Here is a 14,382-nt window from a genome sequence, read left to right as displayed (position 1 = left end):
AATTAAAAGAGAGAAAATTACGGAGTATTACACCATCAATGCAAAACTCAGCTGGAGTATTGAACCTACAATGTAATGGCACAATAATCAGTGTTGAATACTAAACAGGAAATTCACCATGTCAAGTTGGTTTAAAAAATGAACATGTTCTCATTTATGAAGTACAGGGGCCGATTGCATGAAAGGGTCTTTCCAAGGACCGTCTTTCGTGTCGCCCATCTTTTATGATACGCTATAAGCAGGGTGTTCCTGAAATTTATGATAAAGAATAAGATTCTTTAGCTTGCTTTTAAATCAAATTTTATACAATTTCATGATATATCACATCATTTTATAAACAAATATTTTGTTTATTATAGCGGACGAATGAAATGTATTTGCAGATGATTTATTTAACATGCATTTCACATGGCGCATCATAAAAGATGGGCGACACGAAAGACGGTCCTTGCAAAGACCCTTTCGTGCAATCGGCCCCTGATCATCATAAATGATTGCAATGGAATCCCAGACTCCAGGGTCCTGTTGCATGAAATGGTCATTCGTAGAACTGGTCTACGTAAGAACGAGATATATCGCTCAACTGTTTCACAGAGCCGATTTAGGCGAATTGGGCGATACAAAGAATAGTCCTTGGAAAGACACATCCAGACATGTCCTACGTTGGCATGATCTTCTTTGCACACCGCCCACCACCGTTGGCATTTAGAGAATATGCCATACGTAAAGCCACACTGACTGACATATCACGTTTAAACATTTTTGGGGTTCATGCGATTGCACCCTGATGCATTTTATCTGTTTGATGTGCCAAGTTACATTTTATATGAGGACTGTCATAAATTTCAGATCGTCTTGCACGTGAAGATGACCCAAAACGTCCGGGGGGGGGGCACTCTAGTCTGCTGGGCAAACCCTTCGCTCGAGGTTAAGGGTCTGAATGTGCAGCCAACTCATGCCCTGTGTACTGAAGGCTCTCTCGCGAACAGCAAGTTTGAGCTAGTCTTTGCGTGGAGGCACACTTGTTGATCAAAGTTCCAATGAGGGTCTGTGTCTGCATACTAGGGGCACTCAGTATATAATGCATAGTGGGTATGTGCTGCAGAGGGGACCCCCATTTTTACACTCAAATTTCTGTTCCAAGGCATAGCATTTTTGTGCTATTGAGAAAAAGAACAGAGAAAGCCGCTCCAAAGCATAGCATTTTCTTCTTAACGAGAAAAAAAGAGAGAAATCCGCTCCAAAGCTTCGCAAATTTTTCGTTACGCCATTCCGGTCGCATTGATTCGCTACAATAAGCTGCAATTTTGATGAAAAGCGGCCGTAGACCACTGTCTGGCCATCGCCTCCGCGCGAACGCACCGGGCGGCCAATCCGCCAGGCTAGCTGCATCATACACTCATATCCGTTCCATAGGGATGCATACGCACTCACACACACGCCGGCGATCCGTTCCAAGGACCCCCGTTTTCACAAACATTTGTAGTTCCGAAGCCTGTTCCGAGGACCCTCCTTTTTACAATAAGCCTGCTCCAAGGCCCACGTTTTTTGTCTCACATGCAGCACACCCCCACCACTTTTTTGGTCGAGTGCCCCCCCCCCCCCGGGCCAAAACGGTTGTCATTTTAACTTCTCTGGGGTATATAATGCAGGCCCATATAATTTTTTTGTTTTCTTTTATTTTCTCACATTTTCTCCCTCTTTTCCTTTTTCCCCAACCCTTTTCCAGTGTTTTTCCCCCACCAAACTTGAAATATCGCAATGGGCATCAATCTCTTTGCCTCATGCTTTATCATTAGATAAGCAACATGAAAACAATTCTTAAAAAACAAATTGTGAACATGGTACATGTAAAGAAAACAAGTTTATATCGTTCAGCAAAAAAAAACTAAGCTGTTACTAAACATGCTAAATCATTTATTTTTATTTCATTTCTATTATCATTATTTTTTTTTTTGCTGAGATTACTTTTAATCAATTTTATCCTATCTCGGAAGAATGGTCCTACTCCTAGGATGTGGACTACATATCACTCATCTCGTCATGCAACAGGCCCCTGAATGAGCTCGGAATAATGTCTTAAAAAGGGCCTTGCTTAACTTGTCAAGATTTAAAGGGGAATGAAACCTTTGGAACAAATAGGCTTGTGTAGAAACAGAAAAATCAAAGAATAAGAATAAAGAAAGTTTGGGAAAAACCGGACAAATAATGAGAAAGTTATGAGCATTTGAATAATGCAATCACTATGCTATGGAGATCCTCCTATTGGCAATGCGATAAGGATGTGTGATGTCACTGATGAACAACTTTCCCTTTGGTGGACTATAAAATACCCTAAAAATGTCTCTTTTTGCTTTTTCTTATGATGATACAAACTCTTTATCCATGATGTATTCTTAAAAAATATGTATTACATGCCCTCATGTAGAAAGAACACATGATCTATGGATAGATGTGATAAAAGAGGCAATTCAAAGGAAATATATACTAAAGTAATGGGGAGAGTTGTTCACAAGTGACATCACACATCTATGTCGCATTGCCAATTTGCTATCTCCATAGCCATTAGTGATCGCAATATTAAAATGCTCATAACTTTCTCATTATTTGTCTGATTTTTCCTAAACTTTTGTTGATCTGTTTCTTTGATTTTTCTGTTTTCACACAAGCTATCTTGTTCCAATGCCAATGGTTTCATTCTCCTTTAATAAACACATACAAAAAGAAATGAAATAAATTGAACCAACAAAATAAATCGTAAAAAGACATTAAAAAAAAAAAAAAAAAAAGGACAAGGAAGGAAAAAGAAAGGAGACAATTCATTACTAATAGTATAGTGAGTGATTGTATTACCAAACGCACGCATCATATGCGTCAGAAAATAATCTAGGCCTAATAGTAATACGCTCAAACCAGGCTTTGCAACATCCTTTCAAAGGGAACTTGATGTCTTGAATAGAGAAATGATGAAAAATTATCAAAAACATAATTTCGAAGTCTTTATATCTTCAAAACAAATATGGTCAAAATAGCTCATCAATGACTTCATTGTTTTCCCAACTTTTCCCACAGAAAACACACATTCGGTAATACTTACAATACCTTTTTCAATTGACCAAAATATTTCACTTGCGAAGAGAGGTCTGATTGGAACTTGGAAGCTGATGACGTGATGTCGTAAAAAATGAGAAACAATTAGCCTACGGCAAAATTTCTGCATATTTATATTTTGTAGAATTTTATTGGAATAATGTGTTTGATATGATCAAACTCATGAAAAGTGTTCGGTAATACTCGTAATAAAGCGCCCATCGGCAGGCCGCGTGAGATTGAGAGCAGCTGAGCTGAGGAGAGCAGCTGCGGGCTAGGTGTCGGCCCTGCCTCTGCCCAGGGCAAGCGGTGGCAGACGTTACGGTACATATTTCCGACTCACCTGCGCCTGCGCTGCGGTGGAGAATTTACGTCAAGACAAGTCAGGATTATTGGTAAATTAAAACTGGAAAAGAAATATTTACCCTCAACTTCTTTTTGCACTGTTTCACCTGATCGGGAATGAAGTGCCTTGCATCGAATTCTAGCGGCATTTTAAATAGTCAAATCTCGTTCAGAGATCCATTCAGATATTGCCAAATTGAAAAGAAGCGCCAGTCGATTCTGAAGAACACTATGCCGGTGCCTGGGCCGGCCGCGCCTTTCCGTTTTACACCCTGGGCGAAGGCATTTTCCGGAAAAGTAGCCAAAAAGCGACTAGTGAAGAGTCTACGTCTACGTTTGTTTACATTATCAGCTGGGCGCGCGATCCAAACAAAGTCCGCACCGAAGTTATCAGCAGAACATATACTTGCAAATGCAGCTGAGCTTATACTTTCCAGGTTCAATACGAATGTTTGCCTTGATCATTTGCCTTGCCGATTTGCTGGATGTCTGTCTTTCTCTCTATCTGTCTATATATCTATCTCTCAAATTCTATCTCTATCTATCTATGTAACTGCAGTATCTATATATCTAATAATCTTCTCTGTCTCTCTCATTCTTTATCTAACATCTATCTATCTCAAATTCTCTATCTCTATCTATCTATGTAACTGCAGTATCTATATATCTAATAATCTTCTCTGTCTCTCTCATTCTTTATCTAACATCTATCTATCTATCTCAAATTCTCTATCTCTATCTATCCATCCATCTGTCTGTCTTTCTCTATTTCTCTCTCTCTACCTACCTATGTAACTACAGTATGTATCTGTTAATTTGTCGCTCTTCTCTCTCATTCTTGATCTATCTGACATCTATCTTTCTCTCAAATTCTCTATCTCTCTATCCATCTATCTATCCATCTGTCTGTCTTTCTCTATTTCTCTCTATTTATCTATTTTTTAACTAGAGTATCTATCTATCTGTTAATTTGTTAATAATCTTTTATGTCTCTCTCATTCTTTAATTATCTATTTAATATCTCTCTATATATATATATATCTATCTATCCATCTGTCTGTCTTTTTTCTCTCTTTCTCTTTGTCCATCCATATTTCTATCTACAACATCTCTCTCTATCTATCTATCCTTCTCTCTCTCTTTCTCTCTCTCCCCCTCTCCCTCTATATATCGACCTCTCTGTCTCTCCCCCTCTCTCTGTTTATCTATCCATCCATCTCTCCCTCTTTCTCTCTCTTTCTATCTATCTATCCACCTCTCTCTCTCTCTCTCCCTCTCTATCTATCTATCTATATGTCTGTCTATCTTGTCTCTATCTATTTATCAGTCTTCTATATTATATCTTTCGGCAGCTATAAGTGTATCAATCCATCAAACTTCAATTTGTCTTTCCATTATAAATATCTGTTTATTTTGATTTTGTCTGTCATTCTATTCATTTAGTTAATACTTTATTTTTAGAAAAAAAAACTATCATAAACAACGCGACTGCAAAAGCATGTTCGGATTTCACTCCTGACTGCCGCTCTCTCTGTACATGAAGTACCGAGGAACTCTGTGCTCTGATCGATCAGTAACTGATCTGGCTACTTTTCCGGAAAATGCCTTCGCCAGGCGCGCATGCAGGGTGTAAAACGGAAACGCGCGGGCCGGCCTAATATGATATGCATGCGATCGCGACTCGCAGCGGCTGGCCTCGGTGCACGTTGGGGGGGGGGGGCGATGCCAAAAGTGGGGGGCTGACAATGCAAAGAAAATGTCATTATTTACGTTTTTGTACACAGTTTTGGGGGGGAAAAAGTGGGGGCTGGAGCTCTCTCAGCTCCCCCCCCCCCCCGCTTCCGCGATCCCTGGATATCACTTTCCTTATATCATGGTAGTAACTCGCAAAATAAATGAGCTCAATAAATGCAGAGAGGAAATCTTCAGGAGATGTAAAGAACATGATAAGAGGGGATATTCTCTGAAGGGCGTGTGCTCCACAAAAACACAGAGGAGCCTGTCTCAGGCAGAGAGGAGAGTGATGCGCGCCAGAGAATTTTCACCAGCATCAGAAAATAGAAAATATACTATATAGGCAAGAACAAGAGGGAGAGAAGGGGAAAGAGGAGGGAGAGAGCGTGGATGATGTGTCCATGGGGAGAGGAAGAGAATTACATAACAAGCATCTGCGTAGTGATGCGGGTCTTAATTTGGAACAGGGTCGTGACAATAAACAAGGGTCAACGTATAACCCAAGGTGGTTTGCCGCTAATCCGGGAACAAAGCCGAACAGTTGTTTTTCTCAAAGTCCATTACGTAAGAATGTGTTTTCCACTCACTATTTCAGAAAGAAAATCATGCAGATTCCGTACATGAACATTAGGTCTACATGAAACTATTACGGAAGGAGAACCATCTTCCCATTCCTCTGTTAATCCTTCGTTATCGCTTCCTTCGGGCAAAGGAACGATATCTGACATCAATCGGCGAGCCGCCAGGCGAAAGTTAGAGCCCGCTTACATAACGCGATAATCCCGTTCGAAAAATCTGAGGTCAGAGATTTATACCAGTAAAGTATAGTGCAATTGCACATGACACAAACAAATAAATGTGGAAGAGAAATAAATATGGAAATAAGTAAGGCTTAGAAATAAGAGAAAGCAAATGATGAAAAACAATTGAAAATAATTATGTACAAGGAAAGAATATATATATATATATATATTCAAGTCACTACAGACTTATTTTTAAGCACAATATTTTGAGAGCAACACTCAGAAGTTGTACACCCTCCCCCACGCCCCCCAAAAATCAAAACCTCTTCATTTGTCGAATATTACTTCCCGTTTTGAAAATTAAGTTATAAAGCTGGGTTTATTATGATGAGATGAATAGCCAAGCATCACTGATTTTAAGCGTGTAGAGATCCCGGCAGAAGTCCCCCAATAATAAAAAAAAATCTATTGCTCAAAATGCCATGTATTTTAAAATTACCACAGATATCACAAAACAAAACTTAGCCGTAAGCGCTATTGTCAAGATTGTCGGTGAAATTGACAGATAAAGCAGGTTATACATAAGCTTGAATATTTTCCAGAGGTGATGGAGGGAAAATAATGTATGGATTGAGCATGGAACGGGGCTTGGAATATCCTGTTGATATCGGGTGATCCAAAAGAGTCTGTTCCGGGCATAGACTACCTCCATTCTCTGAGCGAATTGATGGAAGCAAAATGTAAGAATTAAAATGATTGGTTAACATTGGTTTGACTTTTAAAAAAATTGAGCTAGAAGGTCACACTTGTCACCTGTGTCTTTGATACGTTACAAAAATGAAGCCCAAAGTTTCGTTCGAAAATAATTATTTAGTGCTTCATAAATTGAATTATAAAGTGACCGGAAACACCATCTTAATTTCATCCCATACACTTATGTGTACCATTTAGGTGTCTATAAGACGCCTATTTACAAAATCGGGATTTAATTGCCTTGTAGTTTTAGCTTTTCATTCTCAATAATGGTTGTTTTCAGGGTTTATTAGTTCTAATACATGCACTTGGACACATGTTTCATCTTGGTTTGAGAATTTTTTAAATCGGCTGCTCACAAAGTTAAACAATACCTTTAAGTTGACGAGCTATAACTTTGACAGCATGGAACTACAACAACATGCCGACAAAAAAATAAATGATGTAGTTTTCATCTCCCTTGTGATGGAGGATGGAAGAGAGATAGGGAGGGGAAGGGGAGGGGAGGGGGAGAAGAGCGTATATTCGGGGAATTTATGAGTCACAGGTGAGAGTGGGCTGACCACTTTTTGACATGTTTATTGCCCGGGAATGGGAGTAACTGGCAGCAAAGGGTATTCCGGTATTGTCCTCTCAAACATGCAATAGACTAGTATGAGAAATGAAGTAGGATGATGGGATGATGTTTACCGACTTTATAGGCGTGTAGAGATCCCGTGCAGAAATCATTATATCAAAATGTTCCTAATAGGCATTATTGCACAAAAGTCACCAAAGGATATCAGTCACAAAACTAACTTGGTGAGCATGCATAGGCGCTAGCTATTTTTCTCTTATAGTCAAAATGGATTGTACAAAAGATATACTCTTCAGATGAGATGAAGTGAGCTTGGGATATGACGGGTGATCAAAAAGAGAGATGAATGATGATGGAAGCAAAATGTATGAATTCAACTGACGACGTTCCCCTAAACACGTGTTAACTATTAAATTCGGAATAGATAACTGTTAGAAGTCTCTGACAGAACTTAAAAGTCAAGTCCACCTTAGAAAATTGTTGATTTGAATCAATAGAGAAAAATCAGACAAGCACAAAGCTGAAAATTTCATCAAAATCCGATGTAAAATAAGAAAGTTATGACATTTCAAAGTTTTGCTTATTTTTAGCAAAAAATTATATGAACGAGCCAGTTACACCCAAATGAAAGAGTCGATGATGTTACTCACTCACTATTTCTTTTGTTTTTTTTATCGTTTGAATTATACAATATTTCAATTTTTTAAGATTTTGACGAATAGGACCTCCTTGCCTGAAGCACAAAATGTTGAAATAATGGAATTCCACGTGTTCAGGGAGGAATGAATGACAATGACGAGAAAAAAAATCATAAAAATACAAAAGAAATGGTGAGTGATGTCATCAGTTCCTCATTTGCATACTGACCGAGATGTGCATATACCTGTTTTGTGAAATGAAGCGAAACTTTAAAATGCCATAACTTTCTTATTTTACATCCGATTTTCATGAAATTTTCAGTGTTATGCTCGTTGAATTTTTGTCTTTTTATTCAAATTAAGTTTTTTGTAGGGGTGGACTTGTCCTTTAATGTTCATCCCTCTTTAGATGGAGAGTGGCAACAAGAGAGGGGAGAGAGAGGTACCAATTCAGTCAGGGAGTGTGCTGCCCCGCTGTGTGCTCTGTGCGAGCCGACAAATGACCACTGTTTGACATGTTTATTGCCCCAGCGGAATCTCGAACACGATAAGTAATAAAATGCGAAGTTGAGATGAAATTCATTATTCAGTGTTTTCAGACAGAAATGAGTATCCCACTGAACCCGGCCCCCAAAAGTGTCCTTGTGGTGAGGTTCATGTATAGTAAGAAAAAAGTATTCTTAGGTCTGTGAGTTGATTCCCAGGTCTAATATATCTTTCAAATGATTAAATTCAATGTTATTGATCACCAAACAAAGATCATGAAATAAGTAGGTCTATTGCAATTAAAGCCTTGGAATTGATTGAAAGGTGCATTTGCGATTGATTGCTGGTCTTCTTGCAACAAAAAATTGAAAAATAAAGTGAACCATACATATAGCAAATGTACAATGGATTTATTTACAATAATTGATTGTAAATAATTTTTTGCACCTCCATCATAGTGTGAGCACATCAAGTAACACTACAAACACACACCCCGGGGGGGGGGGCACTCAGTATATAACGCATAGTGGGTATGTGCCGCGGAGGGGACCCCCATTTTTACACTCAAATTTCCGTTCCAAGGCATAGCATTTTTGCCTTGTTGAGAAAAAGAACAAAGAAAGCCGCTCCAAGGCATAGCATTTTCTTCTTATCGAGAAAAAAGAAGAGAGAAATCCGCTCCAAAGCTTCGCATATTTTTCGTTACGCCGCTCCGATCGCGTTGAATGAGCTGCAATTTTGGTGAAAAGCGGCCGCAGGCTAGAGCTCCCCGGCGGAGGCCGCGCTAGCTGCATCATGCACGCATGACCGTTCCGTAGGGATGCATACGCGCTCACACGCTGGCGATCCGTTCCAAGGACCCCCGTTTTCACAAACATTTGTCGTTCCGAAGCCCGTTCCAAGGACCCTCCTTTTTACAATAAGCCCGCTCCAAGGCCCCCGTTTTTTGTCTCGCCCGCGGCACACCCCCACCACTTTTTTGGTCGAGTGCCCCCCCCCCCCCGGTCACACACCCACACACACAAAAAAAATCCAGAAATTGATATATGATTGACATGGAAATGCCTCTGTGAGTTGTAACCCCCCCCATTTAATTGCTTGTTATAAGAGCAGATACAAACCAATAGTGCCATCTCGAGTCCTCACCTAATCATACTTGGCCAGTTTCCTGACCCGTAATGCTAGTGTAGTCCAGTAACATAGACCCACTTGAATGATAAAATGCTACTTAACTCAATATACCACAATAATTATGTTATACCTAGTAGCATAACAATTACTTTTTCTCTCAAAACGTTTTGTTTCTCTATACAAATAAAATTATAGGTCAATTTATTCTCTGTAGTATTAGTAGATATCTGAAAAAGTATATTTTAAGACAATGTATTTAAAACACACAGTCAATGAGAGACCACACACAGTTCTCTCCCCCTTTAAATGGAATAATCTGGATAGACTTACCCTTTCTAAGTTTCTGCTTGTCATAATTTCTATCTCCTTTTCTTAATACTCCTACTGAAATCCCCTCTTCTCTATTGTCTCTCATCCCCCCACCCTCTCTCTCCCTTCTCTCAATCAATCTCTCTATTAATTCTGGAAATTAAATACACATATTGTAAATTTTGCTGTAGAATCCCTCCACTTTCTCCATCCCCCCCCCCCCCGCCTGCCTCCCTCTCTCTCCCGATCTCTTTATATTTACTCTGGGCCTTCATTCATCTATCCTATCCTTTGCTCCAACCTTCCACCCATCAGCTATATAAAGCTACAAACATTAAAACCTGTACATTTTAGTTATCCATTTCTGGCACTTTATTAGAACATACAGACTTTCTCACGAGTCAATTTCAGCTGGTTATTCTCTGTCATAAAGTACTACTATTAAAGTCATATAAAACATGATTTCATATTCGATGGAAAATTTTTGAAACATTAGCACAACATGAGCTTTTTGTGTAAATCTGTGAGAAAATGACATTGCAGAGTAACTTTTTCTCTCACATTTTTATCACTCATTCCATACATTAAAAATTTCAAATATTAATTACACGTACAAGTATTTGAAGTTGAAATAGCATCTCCCTTGTATTGCAACATATTGCAATAATGAGATATTCTTCCTCACATAACAGTATGGAAAATTAAGGAGAATTAACACATTGCCAACATAACACATATCATTTCAAGAAACAATTTTAATTTACCGGTAAACAAAAGTTCCTCTAAACTCCCTGGTTAAATTCCTGTTATGATTTCATCCACCTGCATCAAATTGTTTGGTGTCTAATTTTACTGTATTATCAGAATTAACAATTATTGAAAAGATTTATTGCATAATCTAATCAAATTTATTGCTGGATGATAGCAGGCAAGTTTTGTTCATCTCCTCTTTAAATATGCAATCATTTAACAGGGGCGGATCCAGCCTTCACCAATAGGGGGGGCCCGGAAATTTTTTCAGCCATATTTCCCCGATCGGCCGCTCGAATATGATTTTTTGTTTCTTTGAAGGGGTAGTCCTAATGGTCACTTTTTAGCTTTATTCTTATGAAACATAAATGTATAATACCATAACCCTTATTTATATAATGCGAGCGCGAAGCGCGAGCTAAATTTTTTGGAAATCTTATGTACTTTTTCCTAAAATTTTGAACATTCTGGGAAATGTTTGTCTTCCTGAAAAAAAAAGATGTGTATGCAAGTTAATAATTACTACGAACGTAAAGAGTGAGCAGAAATGAAGTGATGGAAAAGGTACTGTTAAATACTTGCTTGCAATTAGCCATGAAGACGTTACACATTTTCAAAAATCAAATAATGCGAGCGCGAAGCGCGAGCCGAAATTTTTTGACATTTTTTACTAAGGAATGAAAATTCTTAGCACTTTTTGTTTAACAGAATAGGTATATAATTAAACATGCAAGCACGAAGCGTGAGCAAAAAATTTCGAGATTTAGACCTACTGAACAAGACACTCTATTCAATTAGTTTTGTAAATCATGAAAAGGATGAGTAAGTGGGGATCTTCCTTACATTAATAATGCGAGCGCAGGGCGCGAGCAGAAAATTTTTGTATACGTTTTGAACTGCTCGAAATTGTACCTGTTATGGACTGCTTGCATTTAGCCATGAAGACGTTACATATTTCAACATTCAAATATTGCGAGCGCGAAGCGCGAGCTGAAAAATTTTGACCTTTTTTACCTGAATAATGGAAATGCTAAGCACTTTTCGTAATCTTGGAAGGACTCTAAGTATATAAACTAAACTTTATTGATGCGAGCACGAAGCGCGAGCGGAAAAATTCTGGACACTCTATTCATGTTTTGTAAATCATGAAAAGGATTAGCTATTTATCCGCGAGCAGACACTTTTTGATATTGTGATCTGAAACTGGATAATGATTTAAATAGAGAACAATCTGCGTATCTGAATTAACGTGTGCTTTAGATTTCGACCTAGAATTGGGTATTCTACGTACCTTTCTTATCATGAAAATCAATAAAGTGAGCGCAAAGCGCGAGCTAAAAACATGATATTCCGATCTAACAAAGGGTCAATTTAAGCTCTGTATTGCAAACAATTTGTGAGAAAATTGTGAATCGTGATGGATGACAGTTAAAAAAGAGTTGATGTATTTTATTATTATTACTTTGAGTTTTTACATAGGACCGGGACATTCTATAAGGGCATTATGTCATCATAAGAAAATGATGACTATCTTCCCATTTCTCTTCCTAAGCATGAGAGCGCGACATCTGTTAATATTACGGCCTGAAAACTGGACATTTAAAGCACTTTTGTAATTATGCATAAAATGCACGATATCTATCAATGCGAGCGGAAATCGCGAGCCAAGATTTTTTATAAACTGTCATCAAAGTAGTTTCATTTAGAATTAATATTGGGATATACATAACTCACTAATCAAAATGCTAGCTTGCAGCGCTAGTTGATACGTTTTGACAATCTGACCTGAATAGGGAACTTTTTAAGAACTTTATGGAATACAGGAAAATAATAGGTACCTGACAAATCAAATTTTGCGAGCGCGCAGCGCAAGCAGAAAATGATAATATTCAGACCATAACACAGACATAATACAGAGCACTTTTTTAAAATCAATTTGTAAATCAAACAAAATAATGAAAGTTCAATTTCCCAGCTGAAATATGTTTTGTATATTGACTTCAAAGTTTGATATTTCAAGCTCCATATTGAGCAAGATATGCAAATACTCTAAGAGACAATAAGAGCCCGAAGCGCGAGCGAAAATTTTATATCCTAACAAATAGATTTTTCAAAAAATTATTTTCAAAGTCTTCCCCTCATGTTATTTTATTCAATCATGTTCCTCCTCTTATGTTTGCCTTTCTTCTTTTCTCCTCTCTTTTCCCTTCCTTTTCTTTTTTCCTTTCTTTTTCTCTTTTTTCTTTTTTTAGCTCCGCCAATAGGGGGGGCCCGGGCCCCTCGGGCCCCCCCCCTGGATCCGCCTATGATTTAAGAGTGACCTGAATTAAAAAAAAAAAACCCTTAACTTTATTCTTAATTAAATAAATAAAAAAGTAATACTGGTGGTTAAAAGTGACCTTCAAAAAACTGGATCACGATTCATTTTTAAACAGACATTGTATCCTGGTTTAATAAAACTTGGTGGCAACATCTTTAGCAAGCTTTTGTTATAAACTACTGAAATGGAGATACTTGATTGGCTGAGAGAAAATTTGACATTGAATCTGAGCATTCCAAGTTTCATGAGAAAGAGCCCCATGGACACACTATGCAGTGGCCCTGGAACTGGGAAGGGGGTGGGCTGGGTAGGCTTCAGCCCCCCCCCCATCCCACTTTCTTCCAAAACCGTGTACAAAAATGTAAATATTACCATCTAATTGTGATTTTTTGCATGGTCAGCCCCCTGTCCTTTCAAAACCATTCGTCGGGCCTGCATATGGTGATAATCTTACTATACACACTGTAAATTTTTGAGCGAGGGGGGGATTGCATAAAGCAATTTGATGATTTCCACAACTTTTACAAACTCATGAAATCTTCGCACCTGATAGGCTCAGAGCAAGATCATCAGTGAAATCACTGTCAAGATGCTTTGTGAAAATGCTTTCATGATACATTATGTAATAACATTGACCTGAATACAATCATGTAGATTTCATTATTCCATCAGATAGGCTGTTAAAATTAACTATAAGAACATTTTTTGGGGGGATTGCCCATCAGGTAGAGTAATGGTCCAGGGAAAAATTTTACTTCTCAAATTTGATAAGCATATCTGGTGGGTGTTTCATAAAGCTGATCATAAAGTTACGCATGACTTTGCGTACAACTGGGACATGTGATAAGTCAGCTACAAGGGGATACCTAGATCATTTAGCATGAGAAAGGGTCACAAGTCATGTGTAAAGCCTTTCCTTATCTTTATGAAACACCCACCTGGTTGTAAGATAAGAGCTTTCAATAATGTTTTGTACAGTCCTATGTAGAAAAATAAAACCCTGCTCAACAAAAGAAAAAATCTGTGTAAAATTATGACTGCTACACAAAAGAAATTTTGTGTAGCAAGTCATAAAACTGTGGAGAAAATCGCAATGCAATAACAGGAAAACTATTCAGTGCTCTCATTATTTGATGTTCTGAGTTTGACACCAAGTTTATGCACTGGTGCTGTTTGGTAAGATAGTTCCTTGGAGATGATGTAAAACAGTCAGTACTCTAGTTGCTAGCTTACTTTAATACAAGCTGCTACAATTTCCTGGCTGTCTGGTTAAACTAAACCAAACCCTATCATATATGAGATTTGTCATCTTTACATATCAGCCCATTGAGGCATAGAACAAGATGCGGGTAACAGAGGCTTGTGTTTGCACCAGCATATGGTTCATCTGTAAATCACCATCACTATATTGATCATGGAAAAAATTATCGTACTGAAATTCAATGGGAAAACAGCCCATAGCACTCAACAAGTAGATGTAGTTAAATACACCAGTGTACAGTTTAT

The 14,382-nt window shown here is 38.2% G+C and overlaps 1 protein-coding gene across 1 annotated transcript in view; it reads right to left on the bottom strand.

Annotated features, from left to right (window-relative positions):
- The window catches only part of LOC121413400 (kinesin-like protein KIF25), a 35,186-nt gene extending 31,517 nt beyond the window's left edge, over positions 1-3,669 (bottom strand). Inside the window, exon 1 of the mRNA XM_041606205.1 lies at positions 3,516-3,669. Coding sequence (XP_041462139.1) covers positions 3,516-3,584 — 69 coding nt within the window. The 5' untranslated portion in view covers positions 3,585-3,669. The remainder of the gene's footprint in view (positions 1-3,515) is intronic.
- Between the last annotated feature and the right edge of the window lie 10,713 nt (positions 3,670-14,382).

This window comes from Lytechinus variegatus, chromosome 4 (assembly GCF_018143015.1).
Source record: "Lytechinus variegatus isolate NC3 chromosome 4, Lvar_3.0, whole genome shotgun sequence".
In the NCBI taxonomy this organism is placed as follows: Eukaryota; Metazoa; Echinodermata; class Echinoidea; order Temnopleuroida; family Toxopneustidae; genus Lytechinus; species Lytechinus variegatus.
Note: the sequence above shows the minus strand (reverse complement) of the source record. Positions and strands in the feature narration are given on the sequence as shown.